General features: G+C 45.1%; 1 protein-coding gene across 7 annotated transcripts in view; it reads right to left on the bottom strand.

The window, feature by feature from the left end:
- Positions 1–23184, bottom strand: part of cux1 (cut like homeobox 1) — a 182891-nt gene that overhangs the window by 76988 nt on the left and 82719 nt on the right. For all 7 annotated transcript variants that reach the window (XM_062960050.1, XM_062960052.1, XM_062960053.1 and 4 more), the window contains exons 3-6: positions 17987–18034; positions 13000–13078; positions 2258–2395; positions 805–928 (exon numbers count right to left, since the gene is read on the bottom strand). In XM_062960050.1, coding sequence (XP_062816120.1) covers positions 805–928; positions 2258–2395; positions 13000–13078; positions 17987–18034 — 389 coding nt within the window. The remainder of the gene's footprint in view (positions 1–804; positions 929–2257; positions 2396–12999; positions 13079–17986; positions 18035–23184) is intronic.

Here is a 23184-nt window from a genome sequence, read left to right as displayed (position 1 = left end):
GCCACCCTAGCAGTTCAAAAACATGCAAAATGTGCGTAGATCAATAGGTACCGCTTCTGCACTCCATGCAGTCATGGCAGTGGCCGCATGACCTTGGAGGTGTCTGCGGACAACGCCGGCTCTTTGGCTTAGAAATGGAGATGAGCATCAATCCCCAGAGTCGGACAAGACTGGACTTAATGTCAGGGGAAAACCTTGACCTTTACCTGACTTTTATAACTGTTTATTGATGTTATGTTTTTATTGATGCGACATTGTTTTATTGCTGATCTTGTTTTATTGTTTTATTGCTGATATTGTATTGTTGTCGGGCATGGCCCCATGTAAGCCGCTCCGAGTCCCTCCGGGGAGATGGGGCGGGATATAAAAATAAAGTTGTTATTATTATTATTATTATTATTATTATTATTATTATTATTATTATTATTATTATTATTACTATCGTACTTAAACGGTTCAGCTAGAATCATAGAATCATAGAATAGTAGAGTTGGAAGAGACCTCATGGGCCATCCAGTCCAACCCCATCCTGCCAAGAAGCAGGAAATCGCATTCAGCTGGGATCCTGTCGTCTCCTGCTGCCTTGCTATTAGAGATGCTTCTTAAGGCCCATTAAACCTCGCTCCTCAGGATGTCTCGTTCTAACTTGCTTACCACTCCGTCACGAATAAACAACAACAAATCATACTTCTGGTGTCAAAGGCTCTGGTTCAACACATCTTTAAAAAAATATTATAATGATCCCACACACACACCCCCGTATTAACAAGAATATCACTGCTGCCTCCTCCGCTGCTTGCTTACCTTTCTCTCTCGGCAAAGTCATTCTGCAGCTTCTGTTCCTTCTCAAGAGCGAGGTTCTCCGCTTGGTTCTTCAGGGTCTGCTCATACTCCCGGATCTTCTCCTTAAGTGCTTTTATGGTCACCTCTGCAAGGAGGGAAGAGGCCAGAGCAGAGTTGCGCGCCTGCCAACCCCCCGGACCCTTTCCACACCGTTTTATGCGCAGACGCGGCCCCGTGGCTTTGACTTTAGCTCTCTTCAACCCTGACACAAAATCAATGGCTACGAGTCTCTTCGGAGACCTTTTACTCTCTCAACGCTAAATTGAACTTTAAATGCCTGAAGGTTGAGAGGGATCGGCGGGCTTGGCTGGGAAGCAGAGCCACGGGCTTATTTATTTATTTATTATTTATTTACAGTATTTATATCCCGCCCTTCTTTCTCACCCCGAAGGGGACTCATAATAATAATAATAATAATAATAATAATAATAATAATAATAATAATACTTTATTTATACCCCGCCACCATCTCCCCAACGGGGACTCGGGGCGGCTAACATGGGGCCATGCCCAGAGCAATACAATATAACAAAATATAAAACAACATATCATAGCACCATTAAAAATACAGTAATCTGCCCAGACTCAGGGCGGATTACAATGAACACATATATGGAAAACATTCAATGCCAACAGACAAACAACATACATTAGACAGACTCAGAGGCATTTTTAACATTTTTCCAGCTTCACGATTCCGGCCACAGGGGGAGCTGTTGCTTCACCGTCCAGTAGTGGCTGTACTTCCTCATTCCTTTCCTCGTGTTTTGCTGGCAGTTTTATGGTGTTGTAAATTAGCCTCCCGCATAAAGCGTCCCTAAATTTCCGTAACTGACAGGTGCAACTGTCTTTCAGGGCTGCATAGGTCAACAGCAAGCAAGCCGGGGCTATTAATGGTCGGAGACTTAAGCCGACCCGGGCTTCGAACTCATGACCTCTTGGAAATGGCCGGAAATCGTGAAGCTGGAAAAAAATGTTAAATGCCTCTGTGTCTGTCTATACTGTATGTTGTTTGTCTGTTGGCATTGAATGTTTGCCATATATGTCTTCATTGTAATCCACCCTCAGTCCCAATCGGGGTGAGAAAGAAGGGTGGAATATAAATACTATATAAATACAGACAAGCACTGGGTTCCTGGCCATAACGGCATTCCCATTCCCTTTCTAACCATTTGCCCCCTCGCTTAAGTAACCATCTGACTTGACTCTCCTGCCTCGCTCTGCCCTCAGGATCAACAAACTCTAAGTACCGTGGTGGCTCCAAATAGGACCCAGGAAATGCCTAGAGGCGCCCAATTTTGCTGGACGTGGTCCAAGGAAGCCACGGCGCCTGTTTCTCCAAAAGGGAACCCACGTTCCATCCGTTTAGATGTAAACAAGACGTGTCCATTGCAACCCGGAGGCGCAAGCTTACCTTGGTTTTTGACTTCTGCAAATTCCTTGTTGTACTCCTCGAGCGTTTCCCGGAGCTTCTGGTTCTCGGTTTCGATGTCGTGCATGCGTTGGACTTTCAGCTGGAGCTGCTGCCCCAGATCCAGAGCGGGAGAAGGATCTGAACCAACAAGAGACAAAAGCAAAGGAGCCGCGTGGGTCTCGATCCCCAGGAAAGCACACACATTACGCTATATATGTCACACCATTTTTGTTCCTGGGTTATCAATGCCACTTCAGAATTGGTTCTATTACTCAACTGCCAAAACTTTGTTGTTGAGGGAGGGCACCAACCCCGACTAGACTTAACATCAAGGAAAAACCTTTACTTTTACAACAGCCATATACAAGGGTTGAATGAAAAGTAATGCCTCCACCTTGGGAACTCCTCAACAGATGGCAGTCCTGGTCTGCGGCAGGTCCTGGCTTGTTCAGGAGACTCTCCTCTACAGTTCCGTTTGGAGGGAAGCCTTAGCATTGAACGGTTGTGTTGTTAAAGTGTGAAGTATGGAACCCTGCGCAGACGGTCAGTCAATACGACTTAAGGAATGTGCAGTCATTCTTGACAGCAGATGTTCCCACCTCAACATCTTTAAACCTACTCACCCAACAACGCACAGGACTCACATCAACACAATCCCCACACACAGCTTGCATTCTCTGGTGAATCTCCTTTGGGGTGGCACCTTCTGTTGTCAAGAATTCAGTGACTGCTCTTGAGGAGTTACGAAGGTGGAGGCATTACTTTTCATTCAACCCTCGTATACGTAGCCCCCGGTGGCACAATAGGTGAAACCCTTATGCTGGCAGCACTGCTGACTTCAAGGTTGAGTTGCTGGGGAGAGCATGGATGAGCTCCCTCTGTCAGCTCCAGCTCCATGAGGGGGACATGAGGGAAGCTTCCCACAAGGATGGCAAAACATCCAAACATCCGGGCAAAGTCCCCTGGGCAACGTCCTTGCAGACGGCCAATTCTCTTACACCAGGTTCTCAAGTCACTCCTAACAGGCCAAAAGCCCCGTCCATACACACACACACACGCTTTGTATAGCATAGGGAAGGAGGAGGACGAATGCACCCAGCGAGGCCTCATAAAACACGGGCGGGATCCACTCCTCTCCCCGGTGGGCGCCGGCCCCACTTGCGAAGATTTAGTCTCCCATCGAGGAATGTTAAACACACCGTCCTGGGAGCATCAACAAGGGTACATATTAGGGAGCGCACTGAATGCCACCGCCACCCATTTGGGGAAGACCACCCTCGGTCCGCCTGTCTCGGCAACGGCACAAGGAGCCCTTTGTGCCTCCCGTAGCTTTGCAACCCGTCAGGTCGGTGCCAGCGTTTACACAAGAGCGCTCCTGGGTTGTGTCACCGGCAACTGGGTTGTGTCACTCGCCACAATAATGCAAGGCGGCAGGGAGCGGGCGGGCGGGCGGGCGGGCGGCCTCGCGGCGCATGCATACTTTATCACTACACCGCTTTCTCATTTGCGGTTGTTAGAGGAGGGCTGTTGTTGTTTCCCTGCATTATTAGCGCTGCTGAAATATTCATTGTGCATTATTCAACGTCAAGACGGAGGGGACAGGCGCATGGGGATCCTGCACACGGACGCAAAGTGGATGTTCACCCACATCTGTGGCAGGCATCCTCAGAGGTTGGGAGGCCCATGAGGTCTCTTCCAACTCTACTATTCTATGAGGCACCTCTGGGGATGCCTGCCACACATGCGGGCGAAACGTCAGCAGAGGATGCTTCTGGACCAGGGCCATACAGCCCAGAAATTGCTCAAACCAATTTTATTATTACCATCACAGGCCAGGAAAGCAAAACTTAAAAATATTACAAAGAAAGTTTTTTTAAAAGTTTTTACATCAAAATATTAAAAGCAGAAAGTCCAGGATAGGAAGTCGACCTACACAGCCTCCTATAGGATGCTTCTATAACCTGTGGGTATTAGAGATGTGCGTGAAAAAATTTGCTTCCGTTTCCTTTTTTTCGTTTCGACAAAATGAATGATGACATTTTCGTAGGAAACGAGAGGCGAGACCAAAATGAAAGCCACACAATCATCGTGCTTGCTTTCGTTTTCCTTTCGTTTAGGCATCGAAACAATAAGCAGGTCCTGAGAGAGGGCTGCTTTGCCATGACAGCTGATGTGTACCAATGGGTGTTAATAATATTAATATAAATAACGATAGTTATTCTGGGACCCTAAGCTGAGTCTGAGAGAGGAGTGTCTCCCCATTACATCTGATGTGAGCCAATGAGTCTTACTAATTTTATATATATATATATATATATATATATATATATATATATATATATATATAAATAACGATAGCTACTCTGGTACCCTAAGCTGAGTCTGGGAGAGAAGTGCCTCCCCATTACATCCGATGTGTACCAATGGGTGTTAATAATAATATTTACATTCATATTAAGAACAATAGCTACTCTGGGACTCTAAGCTGGGTCTGGGAGAGGAGGGCCTCCCCATTACATCCGATGTGTACCAATGGGTGTTAATAATAATATTTACATTCATATTAAGAACAATAGCTACTCTGGGACTCTAAGCTGGGTCTGGGAGAGGAGGGCCTCCCCATTACATCCGATGTGTACCAATGGGTGTTAATAATAATATTTACATTCATATTAAGAACAATAGCTACTCTGGGACTCTAAGCTGGGTCTGGGAGAGGAGGGCCTCCCCATTACATCCGATGTGTACCAATGGGTGTTAATAATAATATTTACATTCATATTAAGAACAATAGCTACTCTGGGACTCTAAGCTGGGTCTGGGAGAGGAGGGCCTCCCCATTACATCCGATGTGTACCAATGGGTGTTAATAATAATATTTACATTCATATTAAGAACAATAGCTACTCTGGGACTCTAAGCTGGGTCTGGGAGAGGAGGGCCTCCCCATTACATCCGATGTGTACCAATGGGTGTTAATAATAATATTTACATTCATATTAAGAACAATAGCTACTCTGGGACTCTAAGCTGGGTCTGGGAGAGGAGGGCCTCCCCATTACATCCGATGTGTACCAATGGGTGTTAATAATAATATTTACATTCATATTAAGAACAATAGCTACTCTGGGACTCTAAGCTGGGTCTGGGAGAGGAGGGCCTCCCCATTACATCCGATGTGTACCAATGGGTGTTAATAATAATATTTACATTCATATTAAGAACAATAGCTACTCTGGGACTCTAAGCTGGGTCTGGGAGAGGAGGGCCTCCCCATTACATCCGATGTGTACCAATGGGTGTTAATAATAATATTTACATTCATATTAAGAACAATAGCTACTCTGGGACTCTAAGCTGGGTCTGGGAGAGGAGGGCCTCCCCATTACATCCGATGTGTACCAATGGGTGTTAATAATAATATTTACATTCATATTAAGAACAATAGCTACTCTGGGACTCTAAGCTGGGTCTGGGAGAGGAGGGCCTCCCCATGACATCCGATGTGTACCAAATGAGCTGCAGAACCTAGATCTTCCTGGAGAAGCATGGCCATCCTCTGCCTCCGAAGATGAATAATGACTAAACCTTTAGTCAATAAATCCCCAAATCCCTGGAAAGCATTATATCGTAAATGAAAATGTTGGCACGCTCATAACTATTCATCAGGATATGTATATTTAATTGAGCTCTATTAAAGGTTAATGTCAGAGAAGCAAAACAGTCGCCGAAGAAAGGAGGAGCAGAATGCTAAAACCATCTCTTTGCATCAGGCTCCAAACTCGGCTTCAGCCGAGATGAATGATTAAAACGTCCGCGGCCTTTGGGATATTGTTTTGGGAAATGTTAAAAGGGGGACGGGCTGAAACAGACCTCGATGAAGGAAAACACAACGGCAGCCGGGGCACAACAACCCGAGGATTTCGGATTTCCGAACCTCAGAAGGATATCGTGGGGTCCTCACGATAATTCCCAAAGTATTATGGCACAATTATCTCTATCCCGGTGAGTAGATCAATAGGTACTGCAAGTAGCTGAACTTGCTGACCGAAAGGTTGGCAATTCGAATCCAGGGAGTGGGGTGAGCTCCTGCATTAGCCCCAGCTTCTGCCAACCTAGCAGTTCGAAAACATGCAAATGTGAGTAGATCAATAGGTACTGCAAGTAGCTGAACTTCCTGACCGAAAGGTTTGCGATTTGAATCCAGGGAGTGGGGTGAGCTCCTGCGTTAGCCTCAGCTTCTGCCAACCTAGCAATTCGAAAACATGCAAATGTGAGTAGATCAATAGGTATTGCAAGTAGCTGAACTTGCTGACTGAAAGGTTGGCGATTTGAATCCAGGGAGTGGGGTGAGCTCCTGCGTTAGCCTCAGCTTCTGCTGATGTATGTAACTATTGGTTCCTTTGATATATATTTCACAGTGTAAATGACATGTATCTCTAAAGAGAACAAGTGTTAAGTTTGGAACCATGTTAGTATTTGGCAATGGATGATGTTCTATGGATATATTTTCTTACTTATGCAAGTGTACGTAACTATTTTCAGACCACCAGAGGAAGGCCTGATGTGGGGCCGAAACCGGTTGTGGCCAACTTATTCTTCTTGGCATTAGAATACACAACGCTGACGGCATTTCAATGTATATTGGACAATCCATTTGACGTTGTTTGTTATTACTGTGAATTTAAACAGTATAACTAATTTGCCAGACATATTGTTTACTGAACTGGTTTATTTTCTATTGTGTATAGACTAGGTCATTTGTGTTGAGTTGACTCAGGAACCCATTTAGATTGCTCTTGCTGTTAGCCCCAGCTTCTGCCAACCTGCAGTTTGAAAACACGCAAATGTGAGTAGATCAATAGGTACCACTCCAGCGCTGTCATGCCAGTGGCCATGTGACCTAGGAGGCATCTATGGACAACACCGGCTCTTTGGCTTTGAAATGGAAATGAGCACTAACTCCAGTCGGACACCACTAGACTTAACCTTTACCTTTACCTGTCTCCATCATCCATCGACAAGGATGCATGTATGTATGATTGTACCACAATGGCTGTTGCTAGGTGAAGTGGCCCTTTGTGATGTCACTGGGCAAGAAAGGTGACATGTGTATAAGAGGAAGGAAGGAAGGAAAGACATAGATTGGACGACTAGGTCTTTTGTGGTCAGATTTGGTGTGATTTGGTCCAGTGGTTTTGTTGTTTACTCCATGGGAATTATGCACATTGCATGTTTATATATATAGATTTGCATTAGGATTCATAACAGGAGCAAAGTGACAGGAAGTAGCAACACAAATAATGTGATGGGTGGGGGTCACCACAACACGAGGAACTGTATCAAGTGGTTGTAGTATTAGGAAAGGATGGTTTTGGGAAAGGATGGTTTTGCCACCGAGATTTCTCGACTTGCCAGGATCCAATGCATCATTGCTGATCCATACGGAAATGGCACAAAGAAGCCATGGATCCGGAGCCCTCGGAAGGAGTGTGTAACTCTGCGCTGCAGGTGACGTGGTGAAAGGACTCTGGGAAGCACGGAGAGGATATTGGCAAACGCCGACCAAGCGGCCCTGGCGGAGTCTGCGGTGCCACTTGGCGTCCCTGTCGCCGCAAAGAGGACATCTGCTCATTACGCTGCGAGCTCTTCTGTGCCTTTGACTCCGGCCTGTCACCACCGATTACGATGTTCTTACTGCAGCAGCTCCACTCAAACTGTTTCGGTGCTGGTTTTCACTGACTTGCTCCTTGCGCGGTGCTCGCAATGCACACCAAGGCAAAAAACATCATCGCACACAAGCTGGGAGCGACAGGTCAAGAAGTGGACCTGGGATGGAAACGCCGACCCCGGGGAAAACGGCAGCTGAAGCTAAAGCTGCGGATCCCGTATTCCAGGGACACTGCGCAGACGAGGAAGCCTTAGCTTTGGACATTTGTGTTGTTAAAGTGCCAAGTATGGAACCCTGTATGGACAGGGAAGCCTTGGCATTGGGCGGTTGTGTTGTTAAAGAGCGAAGTATCAAACCCTGCGCAGACGGAGAAGCCTTAGCATTGGACGGTTGTGTTGTTAAAGAGCAAAGTATGGAACCCTGCGCAGACGGAGAAGGCTTAGCATTGGACGGTTGTGTTGTTAAAGTGCAAAGTATGGAACCCTGTGCAGACGGGGAAGCCTTAGCATTGAACGGTTGTGTTGTTAACGTCCGAAGTATGGGACCCTGCGCAGACAGGGAAGCCTTAGCATTGGACGGTTGTGTTGTTAAAGAGCGAAGTATGGAACTCTGCGCAGACGGAGAAGCCTTAGCATTGGACGGTTGTGTTGTTAAAGTCCGAAGTATGGGACCCTGCGCAGACAGGGAAGCCTTAGCATTGGACGGTTGTGTTGTTAAAGTCCGAAGTATGGGACCCTGCGCAAACAGGGAAGCCTTAGCATTGGACGGTTGTGTTGTTAAAGAGCGAAGTATGGAACCCTGCGCAGACGGAGAAGCCTTAGCATGGAACGGTTGTGTTGTTCAAGAGCAAAGTATCGAACCCTGAGCAGACAGTCGGTCAATTCAACTTAAGCAACGCACAGTCATTGAATTCTTGAAAGTGTCACCCCAACGGAGATTCATCGGAGAATACAAGCTTTTTCTAGCGATTGTGTGGATGTGAGTCCTGTGCGAGTAAGTTTAAAGATGTTGAGGTGACTTGCGTGACAAGAGTTGGACGTCCTGTGACAGCAGCCACCGAGTTTCACAAGCAAAAGGTGGAGAGATTGATTCAGGACGATCAAGAGAAATTCCAAGCATCATCGGCATTTCACAAGAACGTGTGGGTCACATGATTGCTTTGCTTGGCTATCAATGGAGACTGCGAGATGTCGGTTGCGGGATCAGAGTGTCGACTTCTTCCGTGACGACTTCAGAAAACGTGTTCATCGTTGGCAGAAATGTATCCAATTGTCTGGTAAATAGTGAATAGTGGTCGTTAAAGAAGATTATTTCTGCGTCTGATTAATTAAAATATTCCCCTCCGAACCCAAGTAACGAAGGCAGAGGCTGCTTGGGAGGCTCAGACCCGTTTTCCAAGCGGCGTTTTTGGGGCGATGAGATGGGTGGTCCCAGCCCACTCCCCCCCCCCCATCCAGACGGATTGCCATCGTTCTTGCTCATCAGCATGCTAATTGCCGCATGACTAATTATGCCCTGAATTCCAGTTGATTTTCTTAATGAGACAGCTGGGTTAATTATGTAATCATATGATTACATTAGCCGAGAGTGTCCCAGCACAAAGGGATCTGCGCAGGGATGACGGGACCGTGGTGGAGGCACCAAACAACGCGGGTTGCGGAGGAGAAGGAGCGGCGGAGGACATGTTTCCGCCACGTGCGGAGGACATGGTTCCCCTAATCCACCTCTTTGTTGACGTTTCCGTGTCACCATACGTTTTGTACAAAAACGTCATCATTCGTTGAAGAATGTCCAGCAGCGTAAGAATGAGGGAGTACTCCATCAGGGACTCGGGTGTCACAGGTTGACGATGGGGCGACGGCTCCCCCTGTGGCCAGAGTCGAGCGCGCCCTCGTGAAGCTGGAAAATGTCAAATTGCCTCTGTGTCTGTATGTTTTTTATTATTATTATTTTCTGGTTAGTGTGTAAATGCTATTACTGGTGCATGTTATTGTTTGTTGATTTATTGTATATTGTTATTGTTTTTGTATCTGATATTTCTGTGAGCCGCCCCGAGTCCCCTTCGGGGGAGATGGAGGCGGGATACAAATACAATTATTATTATTATTATTATTATTATTATTATTATTATTATTATTATTATTATATTATATGTCTAATGAATGTTTACCATGTACAATAGAGTCTCATTTATTCAAGCTAAACGGGCCGGCAGAAGCTTGGATAAGCGAATATCTTGGATAACAAGGAGGGATTAAGGAAGAGCCTATTAAACATCAAATTAGGTTATGATTTTACAAATTAAGCACCAAAACATCATGTTTTACAACAAATTTGACTGAAAAGGTAGTTCAATACATAGTAATGCTATGTAGTAATTACTGTATTTACGAATTTAGCACCAACATATCACAATATATTGAAAACACTGACTACAAAAATGGCTTGGATAATCGAGAAACTTGGATGAGCGAGGCTTGGATAAGTGAGACTCTATTGTAAATGTACATTGTGATCTGCCCTGAGAAAGGTGGAATATATTATTATGTACGCTGGACCTCAATCGACAGATCCAGTCTTTTGAACTGAACAATAATAATGTGTTTTATGAATACTGATGTAAGTTAATAATATTTGTTTAACTGATTTATACTGCACTGTATAATTTTTATATATGCGTTTTATTGTAAGCCGCCCTGAGTCCCCTGTTGGGTGAGAAGGGCGAGATATAAATATTGCAATAAAATAAATAATAAATAAGTATACATACTGTAAATGATGGTATCGTAAATGAAGTCAAATTAGCCTCCCCGCATAAAGCGGTACCTACATTTTCTACGCGGTGTAAATAAATGAATATAATATAATAATAATTATTTACAGCCATAAGAAGACTATGCCTCAAAGCAGCTCCACTGGCCCTGATGCACAGGCCATCCCTATGGATCTCGGCGCATTGCTAGGTTGCCGAAGACGGCTCAAACAAAGGGCTCCTCCTTCCCGACCATGGCCAGGCGGCCCCGTTATGAAACACAAGCAGAACCGCGGAGGCCATTCATATTTTATATTCTCTCCAAAGGGCTGGCTCTAAAAATAATCCATGCCCAACCCTGGGTTTCCAAAGGCTGTGCAAGGCCTCAAAAGCCACCAAAGAAGCCAAAGGAAGTCTCTCTCGAGCATCCCGTGGCCGCAAAGGGACACCCGCACACGCCTCCCGTGCAGGTTCCGAAAGGAAACATGTAAATGCGTGCAGACCCTCCCACGAGTTAAAACACACACACACACACACACACATCCCTCAAACAGATCGGGAATAATTACAGCACGGCTCCTGAATATTCAAATGCCTTCCGGTATAATTAATTCATTAATTATTCCCCAGAAAGTTAATAAACCCACACTGCCTGGAGGGCTTCCTGCAAAGAGGAGGCGGAGGGGGAGGGTGGCCCTGGTGCTTTCCCGGCCTCTCTCCCTTCCCTTCTTTTCCATTGACATCACAGAGGGCCACTTCACCTAGCAACAGCCTTTGTAGTAGAGACAGGGAGACTAATAATAATAATAATAATAATAATAATAATAATAATAATAATAATAATAATAATAAGTTTATTTGTATCCCGCCTCCATCTCCCCCAAAGGGGACTCGGGGTGGCTTACAGCAAAATCAAAATACAAACAATGATAAAATATAAAACATCAGGACAAAAACAAAACCAAATAAAAAAATAATATACACAATAAGTTAAAAAACACAACTTATCATCATCATCATCATTTAATTACTTATTAATCGCCCTCCATCCAAGATGCTCTAGGCGATTTACAAGATAAAATTGTAAAGGATAAAAATATGGAGAAGGCCACTCAACCCAAGACAAAAAAACTTGGGAAATTGGGCTGCAAGGAAGGAAAGCTTCTCACTGCAAGGATGATGAGGATGATGATAACGCTATGTACAGTAGAGTCTCACTTATTCAAGCTAAACGGGCCGGCAGAAGCTTGGATAAGCGAATATCTTGGATAATAAGGAGGAATTAAGGAAAAGCCTATTAAACAACAAATTAGGTTATGATTTTACAAATGAAGCACCAAAACATCATGTTAGACAACAAATTTGACCGAAAAAGTAGTTCAATATGCAGTAATGTTATGTTGTAATTACTGTATTTACAAATTTAGCACCAAATTATCATGATATATTGAAAACATTGACTACAAAAATGGCTTGGATTATCCAGAGGCTTGGATAAGTGAGGCTTGGATAAGTGAGACTCTACTGTAACAAAATTTGAAAAAGATTGTTCCTTGTTTGAAAGTCGGATTTCCGGTTTCATTGCGCGGTCCGGACTTTGAAAGCAGTTGTTCTGCTCCAGAAAACGTTGTTTTTCTGGCTGCTGCAAACTCAGTTGAATTGTTGAGAAATTCATTGACAAACCAGAGTCAAATGTGCTATGGCAGGACATCCGTCCCGCAAAGACAACGTTTTGGAAATTTAATAAACTTTCCCCATATTTTGATGATAGAACCCATTAGGAAATGAGATGTCTAACCCAGGAACAAAACATCATAGCGTGATGGAGTGCAATAATAATAATAATAACAACAACAACATCACACAGTCCTAGACACTCGGGAAGTGTTCGACTTGTGGTTTTGTGATACGAAATCCAGTATATCTATCTTGTTTGCTGTGTCATAATAATAATAATAATAATAATAATAATAATAATAATAATAATACATCACACAGTTCTAGACTCTTGGGAAGTGTTTGACTTGTGATTTTGTGATACGAAATCCAGCAGATCTATCTTGTTTGCTGTGTCATAATAATAATAATAATAATAATAATAATAATAATAATAATACGCCCACCTCTCCTTGCAGCTAAAGGCAGGGCACAACATGGTTAAAACTCAGAGCTAGAACAAGAAACACGCAGGGACAACGCAGGGTAAAATTCACGTGATGACACGCATGTTTAGAACGGAAGCTTCTCCTCAATGGCAGTGACGGAGGCCCCCGGGATGGCGTGTGCTATGCTTCCGGACAGGACAATATGTCTGCCTACCTGGAACGTCGATTAATCTCTTGTAGACATTCAGGAAGGCCGCCTCGGCTTCTTTGCTTCTCTTGCCCAACGCATCAATCTGCAAGAAAAGAAAAAGGGAGCGGGAGGAAGAGTCAGTCCGGGGTGGGAGACACATTTCAGCACCCCATCCTCACTTCCCTCCATCCAACACTCCGCCACATTCCCCTTGACAGCTGGTGTGTGCCAATGGGTGTTAATAATAATAATATTAATATTAATAACAATAGTTACTCTGGGACCCTGAGCTGAGTCTGTGAGAGGGCTGCTTCCCCATGACAGTTGATGTGTACCAATGAGTGTTAATAATATTATTAATATTAATAACAATAGTTATTCTGGGAACCTAAGCTGAGTCTGAGAGAGGGCTGCTTCCCCATGACAGCTGATGTGTGCCAATGGGTGTTAATAATAATATTAATATTAATAACAATAGTTAGTCTGGGACCCTAAGCTGAGTCTGAGAGAGGGCTGCTTCCCCATGACAATTGATGTGCACCAATGGGTGTTAGTAATAATATTAATATTAATAACAATAGTTAGTCTGGGACCCTGAGCTGAGTCTGAGAGAGGGCTGCTTCCCCATGACAGCTCATTGTGCCAATGGGTGTTCGTAATAATATTAATAAAAATAGTTATTCTGGGACCCTGAGCTGAGTCTGAGAGAGGGCTGCTTTCCCATGACAGCTGATGCGTGCCAATGGATGTTAATAATAATATTAATATTAATAACAATAGTTAGTCTGGGACCCTGAGCTGAGTCTGAGGGAGGGCTTCTTCCCCATGACAGCTCATTGTGCCAATGGGTGTTCGTAATAATATTAATAAAAATAGTTATTCTGGGACCCTGAGCTGAGTCTGAGAGAGGGCTGCTTTCCCATGACAGCTGATGCGTGCCAATGGATGTTAATAATAATATTAATATTAATAACAATAGTTAGTCTGGGACCTTAAGCTGAGTCTGAGAGAGGGCTGCTTCCCCATGACAGCTGATGTGTGCCAATGGGTGTTAATAATAACATTAATATTAAGAACAACAGTTATTCTGGGACCCTAAGCTGGGGCTGGGAGAGGAGTGCCTCCCCATGACAGCTGATGTGTACCAATGAGTGTTAATATTATTATTAATAACAATAAAAAAACTGAAACAAAATGAGTGAAACTAGACAAAACGAACAGCGATTCCATACAAATGCACACCACTAATCTCCACTGAAGCTTTTTCCCAAATCCTTGTTTCCACAACAAACTGAATTTTCAAAAAATCCAGTTCAGGAAGTGAGGTGAAGTCCTCTGAACAGGGGTCTCACAGACAGCAGAACAAGCTCAACCCCAGCCGCCCCGTGATGAAGAATGCATGCCCCGAGCCATTATGTAGCACTTACTGGACAGGTACAATATCGACGGAGCAAGGGATCAATAACGGCACCTTTTAGCTTTTAATGCCGGCAGCTAAACCTACATCATGGACTAATAGGCCAGAGCGCTGGCTTTATTTAAATAAAGAAAAAGACCGACGACACTGGCTTGCTTCTCGGAAAGAATCTGCGACTCACACTCAACAAGCACGCCCCATTCTCCGATGGCAAGAGCTGCGAGACTTGAGAAGTCCCCAGAAACAAACTTCCGGTTACGGCATTGGACCTGGAATGGGTCTCTTCCAACGCTAGGATCCTATGATAGATATAATAGAGCCCACAGGTCCCCAAATGAAGGCCCGTGGGCCAGTTGCAGCTCTCCAAGGCCACTGACCTGGCCCCTGCCCTAAACCTTAGACTTGGGGTTGACCTAAGTCTACCTGGTCTTTGGAGGTCTCTTTGCTTAACTATGGTCTTATGAGATCGTCTAGATGGCTTTTGGAGGTCACTTTCCTTACCTATGGTCCTACCGTGTTTCCCCAAAAATAAGACAGTGTCTTATATTAATTTTTGCTCCCAAAGATGCGCTAGGTCTTATTTTCAGGGGATGTCTTATTTTTCCATGAAGAAGAATTTACATTTATTGTTGAACAAAAAAATGAACATTATATACTGTGCAGTAGTTGTCATCACAAAGCATAACCAGACAAACTGTGAACTCTATCAAGAATTTCTTGTTACTACCATTATTTCCATGTACAGCACTATATGGTATGTACATTTACCGATCTTGCATGCTCTGGTGTTCTGTTCGTTGGGCATGCTTCCAAACAAAAACTTTGCTAGGTCTTACTTTCAGGGGAGGCCTTATATTTAGCAATTCCGCAAAACCTCTACTAGGTCTTATTTTATGGGGATGTCTTATTTTAGGGGTAGGAGACTGTCTAGATGGCCTTTGAGGGTCCCTTTCCTTACCTATGGTTTTATGAGATTGTCTAGATGGACTTTGAGGGTCCCTTTCCTTATCTATGGTCTTCTGATGGCCTGATGAGATCATTTAGTTGGCCTTTGAGGGTCCCTTTCCTTACCAATAGTCTTATGAGACCATCTAGATGGTCTTTGGAGGTCTCTTTGCTTACTTATGGCCTTATGAGATCGTCTAGATTGTCTTTGAAGGTCTCTTTGCTTAGCTACGGCCTTATGAGACCATCTAGATGGCTTTTGGAGGTCCCTTTCCTTATCTATGGTTTTATGAGATTGTCTCAATGGCCTTTGGGGGTCCCTTTCCTTACCTACGGTCTTATGAAACCATCTAGATGGTCTTTGAGGGTCCCTTTCCTTATCTGTGGTCTTCTGATGGCCTGGTGAGATCATCTAGATGGCCTTTGAGGGTCCCTTGCCTTACTTACAGTCTTATGAAACCATCTAGATGGTCTTTGGAGGTCTCTTTGCTTACCTATGGTCTTATGAAATCGTCTAGATCAGGGGTCCCCAAGCTAAGGTCCTCCAAGGTCATTGACCTGGCCCTGACTTAGGTCTGAAACGACTTGAAGGCACACAACGACAACAATCCTAATTTTGGACTATTTCATCCTAGTCCGGCCCCCCAACAGTCTGAGGGATCGTGACCCGGCTCCCCACTTGAAAAGTCTGAGGGTCCTGCTCGTAACATTCGAATTCCCTGCAACCAATGCAACCACGGCCCTGGTTCCTTTTCTCTCCTCCTCCCTCGGCCCGGACCCTCTTCCAACGTGGTTACAGCTGCCCCTGCCGCTGAGATATCAATTATCCTGTGGACATATTAGATTTGCTCCAGATTGTTTGGGCTTTATCACCGGGGTTGAACAGGAGCTTTTAATCAAAAGGCCATAAAGCTCAGCGCCTAAATCAATGAAACAACAAGCTCTGGATGCCGCCGACGTCCACCGTCCGGGGCAATTTGTAATGGCTTTGCTCAACGCTTTGTCTCGGTGCTCCCGCCCACCTCTTTCTCTCGAGACACAGACCACAACGTTGCCTTTCTTCAGCAGCGAGGCCCCGAAGAGGTTAACTTCTGGAGGGAGCTCTTGGCCGCCCTCCAGCCTCTCGGCTTGAAATCGCCGACCGGCCCGTGATTAATGGACTGCCGAAGACACCGCTTTCCGCAGAGCGGCTTCCACAGATCATGGGCTTCTCCTCCAAATATCTGACTGAAATTGAATTTGGCTTCTCTCTCGACCGTTCATTTCCGATGTTACGCAAGGTTGTATCCTCTTTCTGCATGAGCGGAACCAAACCAGCTGCAGCTCCTCAGAAGGGAAATGTGGTTCCAATTACCCAAAAAAGAAAAAAAAATCTGGCCTGGATATCGAACCGCGGTTCAGGCGCGGCTTTAATTGAGCCGTCGTGGCACAAGTCTAAAGCCAAGAAATTGGATTAATTAGGTTTTTGAAGTTCAGTCTAAGGCATCTTGGAAATGGGAGTCAGGTGGGGGAGGCACCAGGGCTCGGCGCAAGGAAAACGGGATTCGAGTTTTTCGCCCAAGGATCAAACATGCTTCTGAGGGCGCTTCCAGGCAGCACAAAATCCCGGGTTTTCAACAGGAGCAAAAAATCCCAGGACTTCAGAAGAGGTCCACATACAGAACCATTAGTCCCAGGATTACTGCCTCCACTGTCCAGATTTGCTGCTTTGCCACAGGATGCAGATATGCGGAGATTCGGATATCCGAATTTGATGTGTGCCAATGGGTGTTAATAATAATAATATTAATATTAATAACAGTAATTACTCTGGGACCCTAAGCTGAGTCTGAGAGAGAGCTGCTTCCCTGTGACAGCTGATGTGTGCCAATGGGTGTTAATAATATTATTAACAATACTTACTCTGCCAATGGGTGTTCATAATAATATTAATAACAATAATTACTCTGGGACCCTAAGCTGAGTCTGAGATAGGTCTGCCTCCCCATTACATCCGATGTGTGCCAATGGGTCTTAATAATAATATGAATATCAATAGTTACTGAGTCTGAGAGAGGAGTGCCTCCCCATGACATCCGATGTGTGCCAATGGGTCTTAATAATAATATTCATATTAATATTAAGAACAACAGTTATTCTGGGATCCTAAGCTGGGTCTGGGAGAGGAGTGCCTCCCCATGACAGCTGATGTGTACCAATGAGTGTTAATATTATTATTATTAGTAATAATAACAATAGTACTCTGGGGAAGATCCAAATGTTTTAAAAGTTGGTGGGCTAAAAGGCATTGAAATGCCCTCTGTGTGTGGCAATTTTCACCCCTCTAGCCCAACACCTGAGTTGGGGTGGGGGTGAGCCTTGGAAGCCCTCCCATTGGCGTCAATGACTTGAAAACTTTCATTTTTTTTCGGACGTGAGACAAAAATTCTATTTGGAAACAGAGACGAAAACAAAGCTGAGACAAAACAAATGAAACTAAACAAAACGAACAGCGATTCCATACAAATGCACATCACTAATATCTACACCTTCTGCTTGTAGTTGACTGCCGAGTGGTGCTACAAATTCCACTAAAAGAATGCTCTTAAGAAGGAGCCTCTGCCCCTTCCAATGGTCTGGGAAAGGAAGTCTGGGCTGGCGAAGGCTTACCTCTCCCTGGAAACTCTTCAGGAGCGGAGCTACCTGTTTGCGCAGGTCCTGCAAAACAAAAGCAACAGAGAGAGAGAGATGTCAAGGATCAGGACACAAAAGGGGGGAAATAATCCTCTGCATAAATCATTTCCATCTGTCCCTCTCGCGGCACTTCTTCTTTCCACCAATTTTATCACATTAGCTGAAGGCCGATTACATTTTTAATCGAAGCGCTGCTACGAGCATGGAGCGCAGCAGCAAAGTTTGGAGGAAAAAAATCCATTTTGCGCCGGCTTATGAATCTGGCCTGATACACAATTACGCTTGTCCCAAGGGAGGAGAATTAGCGAACAAAAGCCTGTAGTAATGCTGGATAATCAGTGAACTCCTTCAGTGTAACAACTCAACTGAAACAGTGCAATGAATGACTAATGGGATGTAAAACATGTGTAGCCACATGGAAAGGGACGCCAGCGCCAGGCCCTTCCCTTTGGAAGCGCGGTCACCCGTCGGCCGGGAATGTGGTTTCGTAGATCGGGATTCTCCGTCGGGTCGGTTCCCTGGGATTCCCAGCAAAGTCCAGGCCCCGAATCCGGGACATGGATGCCACGACCGTGGAGTCGCTCCCGGCAAGAATGTCATGCGCATATCGGAGGAAGACTCCCAAGGCAGAGAACAAAAGAACGCACCACAGAGCCCAGCCACCAAACGCAGAACCACGGAGCAGGGAGACAACGGAAAGACTTGCAAGAACCTTGGGGCTGAGACAACCGAAAGTCAGGGAAATCAGGGTTATTATCGGTGGAAAAGGCCTCTCCGACGAAATTTTATCACCAATCCTTGTCTCCGAATTTTCTAAAATCTGGCCACCACCAGATCCTCTGAAAATGCCAGCCACAGATGCAGGCGAAGCATCAGGTGAAAGTGCTGCTGGTCACACAGCCTGGAAGGAAACCACACAACAACATCCCAGTGATTCCGGCCGTGAAAGCTTTCGGCGAAATAAGAATTCAGGACCAGATAAGACAATCCCGAATGCCCTCTCTCTCCCCTCTTTGGAAAGACTTGATCAGTCCCCCTGCCGTAAGAATGCTGAGACTATTTTTGGGAATCCATCTCATCCAACATATTGAAATATTGCTACCTAGCAGACGGTACAGGATGACAAAGACAAGGACACAGGCTGCGAGACAGCATTGATCTTAGACCTGTGGCTCTGTTGAACTCACAGAATCATAGAATCCATGGTTTCGCACTGATGTGGCATTTGGGGTGGTGTGTTGGCGGTTGGGGTGTGGAGGGATGGGTGCGTTGTGTTGTGGTGTGTGCTGGAGAAGGCATTTAATTTTGTTGTACAATAGCATGATGACCATAAAGCTATTCTATGTGATTCTTTTCCCTATCAGGAGGACACCAACAGCTCCACTCGCTCCTCTCAGCGGCAGTCCGGCACCCACTTGTTCTCCCGGGTCCTCCTCAATTTGCGCGGATACTGCGACCTCGGTGGCATCCTCATCCGCGAAGAGCCGTGCCCGGAAGCGAGATGCACTGGGCATGGACTCTCCCTCCTTCTCTCCTTCCCGGCACCCTTCTCCCAGATGGGGCGTTTAGGGGGCGAGGATCAGCCCGGTCGCATCAGCGTCAGTGGCATCATTAGTTCGGCTGTCGCCTCCGATCCCGACGCTGGCGCATCACGCCGCAGAGCAGCTCTGACTTTCCAACCGTCTACCCCTTTCGCCTTCCCTCCCTTGTTAGGAGGCGTTTCGTAGAGTCACCGAGTGACCCCACGTTGGGAAAGTGGCCGCGGCTGAACGGAGACGACTCCGGATGCTTCCTGACAAGAACCCGAGAGAGAACCACTGGCGGAAGGGAGGCTGCCAGCTTGAGCCACAAGGAAAGCCGCAGCACTGTGTCCTCACTCATCCTTGACAATAATGGATCAGGACCACACTTGGCACACATAACCCACATGGCCCACTTTAAACCCTTGTGCGGTTTGGAGCAGGACAGACCATGGCTGATGGGACTCGCAGTACCTTCACTCACTTCCTGAGACCACTGCAACTGTCACAAATGACCAATCAAGACCAAACTTGGCACATAGAGCAGCCATGACCACTGTACATCCTGGTGCGGTTTGGAAGAGTTTGGACCATGGATGATGGGACTTGTACTACCTTCACTCACTACCTGAGACCACTGCGACCACCAATGACTGATCAAGACTAAACTTGGCACATAGAGTAGCCATGAACCACTCTACACCCTGGTGCGTTTTGGAAGAGTTTGGACCATGGATGATGGGACTTGTACTACCTTCATTCACTTCCTGAGACCACTGCGACCACCAATGACTGATGAAGAACAAACTTGGCACACAGAGCCCTCATGGCCCACTCTACATCCTGGTGGGGTTTGGAAGAGTTTGGACCATGAACGATGGGACTTGCATATGGGAGTTGTATTCACCTGCACCCACTGAACCCAGCTTTTTTTTCGTGTCAGGAGCAACCGGAGTTGCTTCTGGAGTGAGAGAATTAGCCGTCTGCAAGGACGTTGCCCAGGGGACGTTGCCCGGATGTTTTGATGTTTTGACCATCCTTGTGGGAGGCTTCTCTCATGTCCCCGCATGGAGCTGGAGCCGAACCCAGCTGACATTGTATTTAGACTTAACTTGGAGCACAGACAAACAACGCCTTTCTCAAATAACCTGGGCACTAGCAGGTCCCCAAGTCAGTATATAATAAAATACAAAAACATAAAATACATCCCAATTACAACAAATCAATACATCAGAACCATAAGCTGACAAGGCTTAGCCTAACCGACAGAACTTTTCTTGTTCGTAACTTGGGGACTGTTTGTAACCTGGCTTACAAATACGGCTACTTCGCAGGTGAGAAAGGCCGCCTTCTCGCTAAGAAACCAAGCAGAGGCCGAAATGATTGAAGGGCCTGAGGTGTGAGAAAAGAGCAAATGAATACACAAAAGGAGAGACCCACCATCCAAAGAGCCAACACAGAACACTTCCTTTTTCTTTGCAGACAGAAACAAAGTGAAAACCCAAATCCACACCGCAAGATGCTTGATGGCAGCCAGTTATTAATATTCAATCACACGCTAAAATTATCTGGCTGCTGAAGATATTTGCCTCACCAAAACAAAACAAAAAACGCACCATTTCTGAATTACATCTATGAGCGCATTGTTATCAACGCCTTCTGCGAAAGAAAGGAAGAAAAAGAATAATCTTAACTTTTCCCATCGCAGGATAACAACATGCTCGTGTTTTCGAGAATGATTTCAGCTCGTGGATCTCGTGAAAATGCCATTAGCTTTAATTATTTATCAGAAGTAGATTCAGATTACTGTTCGTGACCTATTTTTCCCCACCAACCCAACACAGAGAACCGCCTGATGGAAGGAAATGAAGGAGAACGTGATCCGCAGAAAAAAGAAGGTGGGACAAATCGGGTTTTGGAAGCGCAAATCGAACGAGGGCCTTCTGGAATTTCGGCAGCATTGTGAGATTTCTGGGCAATGTTTACTCACAAAAGGGAAAAGGGACGGGACCTTCGGCCAGAAAGATCGTAAGGAGCCTTGACACAATCGCCTGAAGAGGAGGCTGAGACACGGTCACCAGGGTTGAATGAAAAGTAATGCCTCCACCTTGGTAACTCCCTGTGGGATTTCTGTCTACCAAGTTTGGTTCAATTCCATTGTAGGTGGATGATTGTAGGTGAACGACAAATTCCAATGACTACAACTCCCAATGACAAAATCACCCCCACACCAACTCCACCAGTATTCAAATTTGGGCATATCGTGTATTAAATCCATCCTGCAGATCAGATATTTACATTACGATTCATAACAGTAGCAAAATGACAGTTTTGAAGAAGCAACGAAAATAATGTGATGGTTGGAGGTCACCACAATACGAGGAACTGTCTTAAGGAAAAGACATAATATGACACCACAAACGAAATATATATGCGGGATTATAATTATTATTATTGACACAAAGACATAATATGACACCGCAAATGAGATATATATGCGGGATTATTATTATTGACACAAAGACATAATATGACACCGCAAATGAGATATATATGCGGGATTATTATTATTATTATTATTATTGACACAAAGACATAGTATGACACCGCAAATGAGATATATATGTGGGATTATTATTATTATTATTATTGACACAAAGACATAATATGACACCGCAAATGAGATATATATGCGGGATTATTATTATTATTATTATTGACACAAAGACATAGTATGACACCGCAAATGAGATATATATGCAGGATTATTATTATTATTATTATTGACACAAAGACAGAGTATGAGACCGCAAATGAGATATATATGCAGGATTGTTGTTGTTGTTGTTGTTGTTGTTGTTGTTGTTATTATTATTATTATTATTATTACAATCCACCCAGCGATGTGCAAATGATGATGGGCTGCCTTCAGCCCTGTTTACAGGACAATCTGTGCCTGGGAAATGCTGCCGTGTCCACAGACGTCAGAATCAATTCCTTCCAGGCCCTTTTACGAGTCAATTTCTCAAACTGCACATTTTTCAGAACACGCTAATATTGTGCCCTGGGTGGTGAAACAGACAGTTAACTCCATCCAGAAATGACAGGAGGGGAAACCATTATCCCCGCCCCGGCCCCCGCTCCATCACTTATCGGAAACGTCTGGGGACTGCTTGCTTGGAAGAGAGACGGCTCTCTCTGACCTGATCAATAAACACACTTTTTTCTTTATAGAGTTCTTCGTGTCGCTCACCCGCCCCGCTGCCTTCCTTTGTGCCTATTTTTACCTCGCGTTGAGTAAGGCAGGCATCACGCACCGGTGGGCTTCACCAAAACCCATTGTGCTTTTTGGTGAAAAAGCAGGAGAATAACCAGAAGGTTTCTGAGCGATGCTCCGATGCTCCCTCGTTCTACTTCTTATGACTGCTGTTTCCTGACGTTCCAAAGCTATAGGTGACAGCTTATATTTGCATATACACAACGTTAGGTAAAGGTAAAGAGAAGCCTGATGCATGTTGCTGCTTAGCAGCATGCACCGGGCTTCTCCAAAGTGCCGGGTGCTTGCTGGAGGGAAGAGTCTCATTTCTCCGGCAAGCACCCTGGCACATCGGATAATACGGTACGTTGGATAACCGGAACTCTACTGTAATTCAA

Source organism: Anolis carolinensis, unplaced genomic scaffold, assembly GCF_035594765.1.
Source record: "Anolis carolinensis isolate JA03-04 unplaced genomic scaffold, rAnoCar3.1.pri scaffold_7, whole genome shotgun sequence".
In the NCBI taxonomy this organism is placed as follows: Eukaryota; Metazoa; Chordata; class Lepidosauria; order Squamata; family Dactyloidae; genus Anolis; species Anolis carolinensis.
The sequence above is the reverse complement of the archived record's forward strand: the minus strand, read 5'-3'. Positions and strand labels throughout refer to the sequence as shown.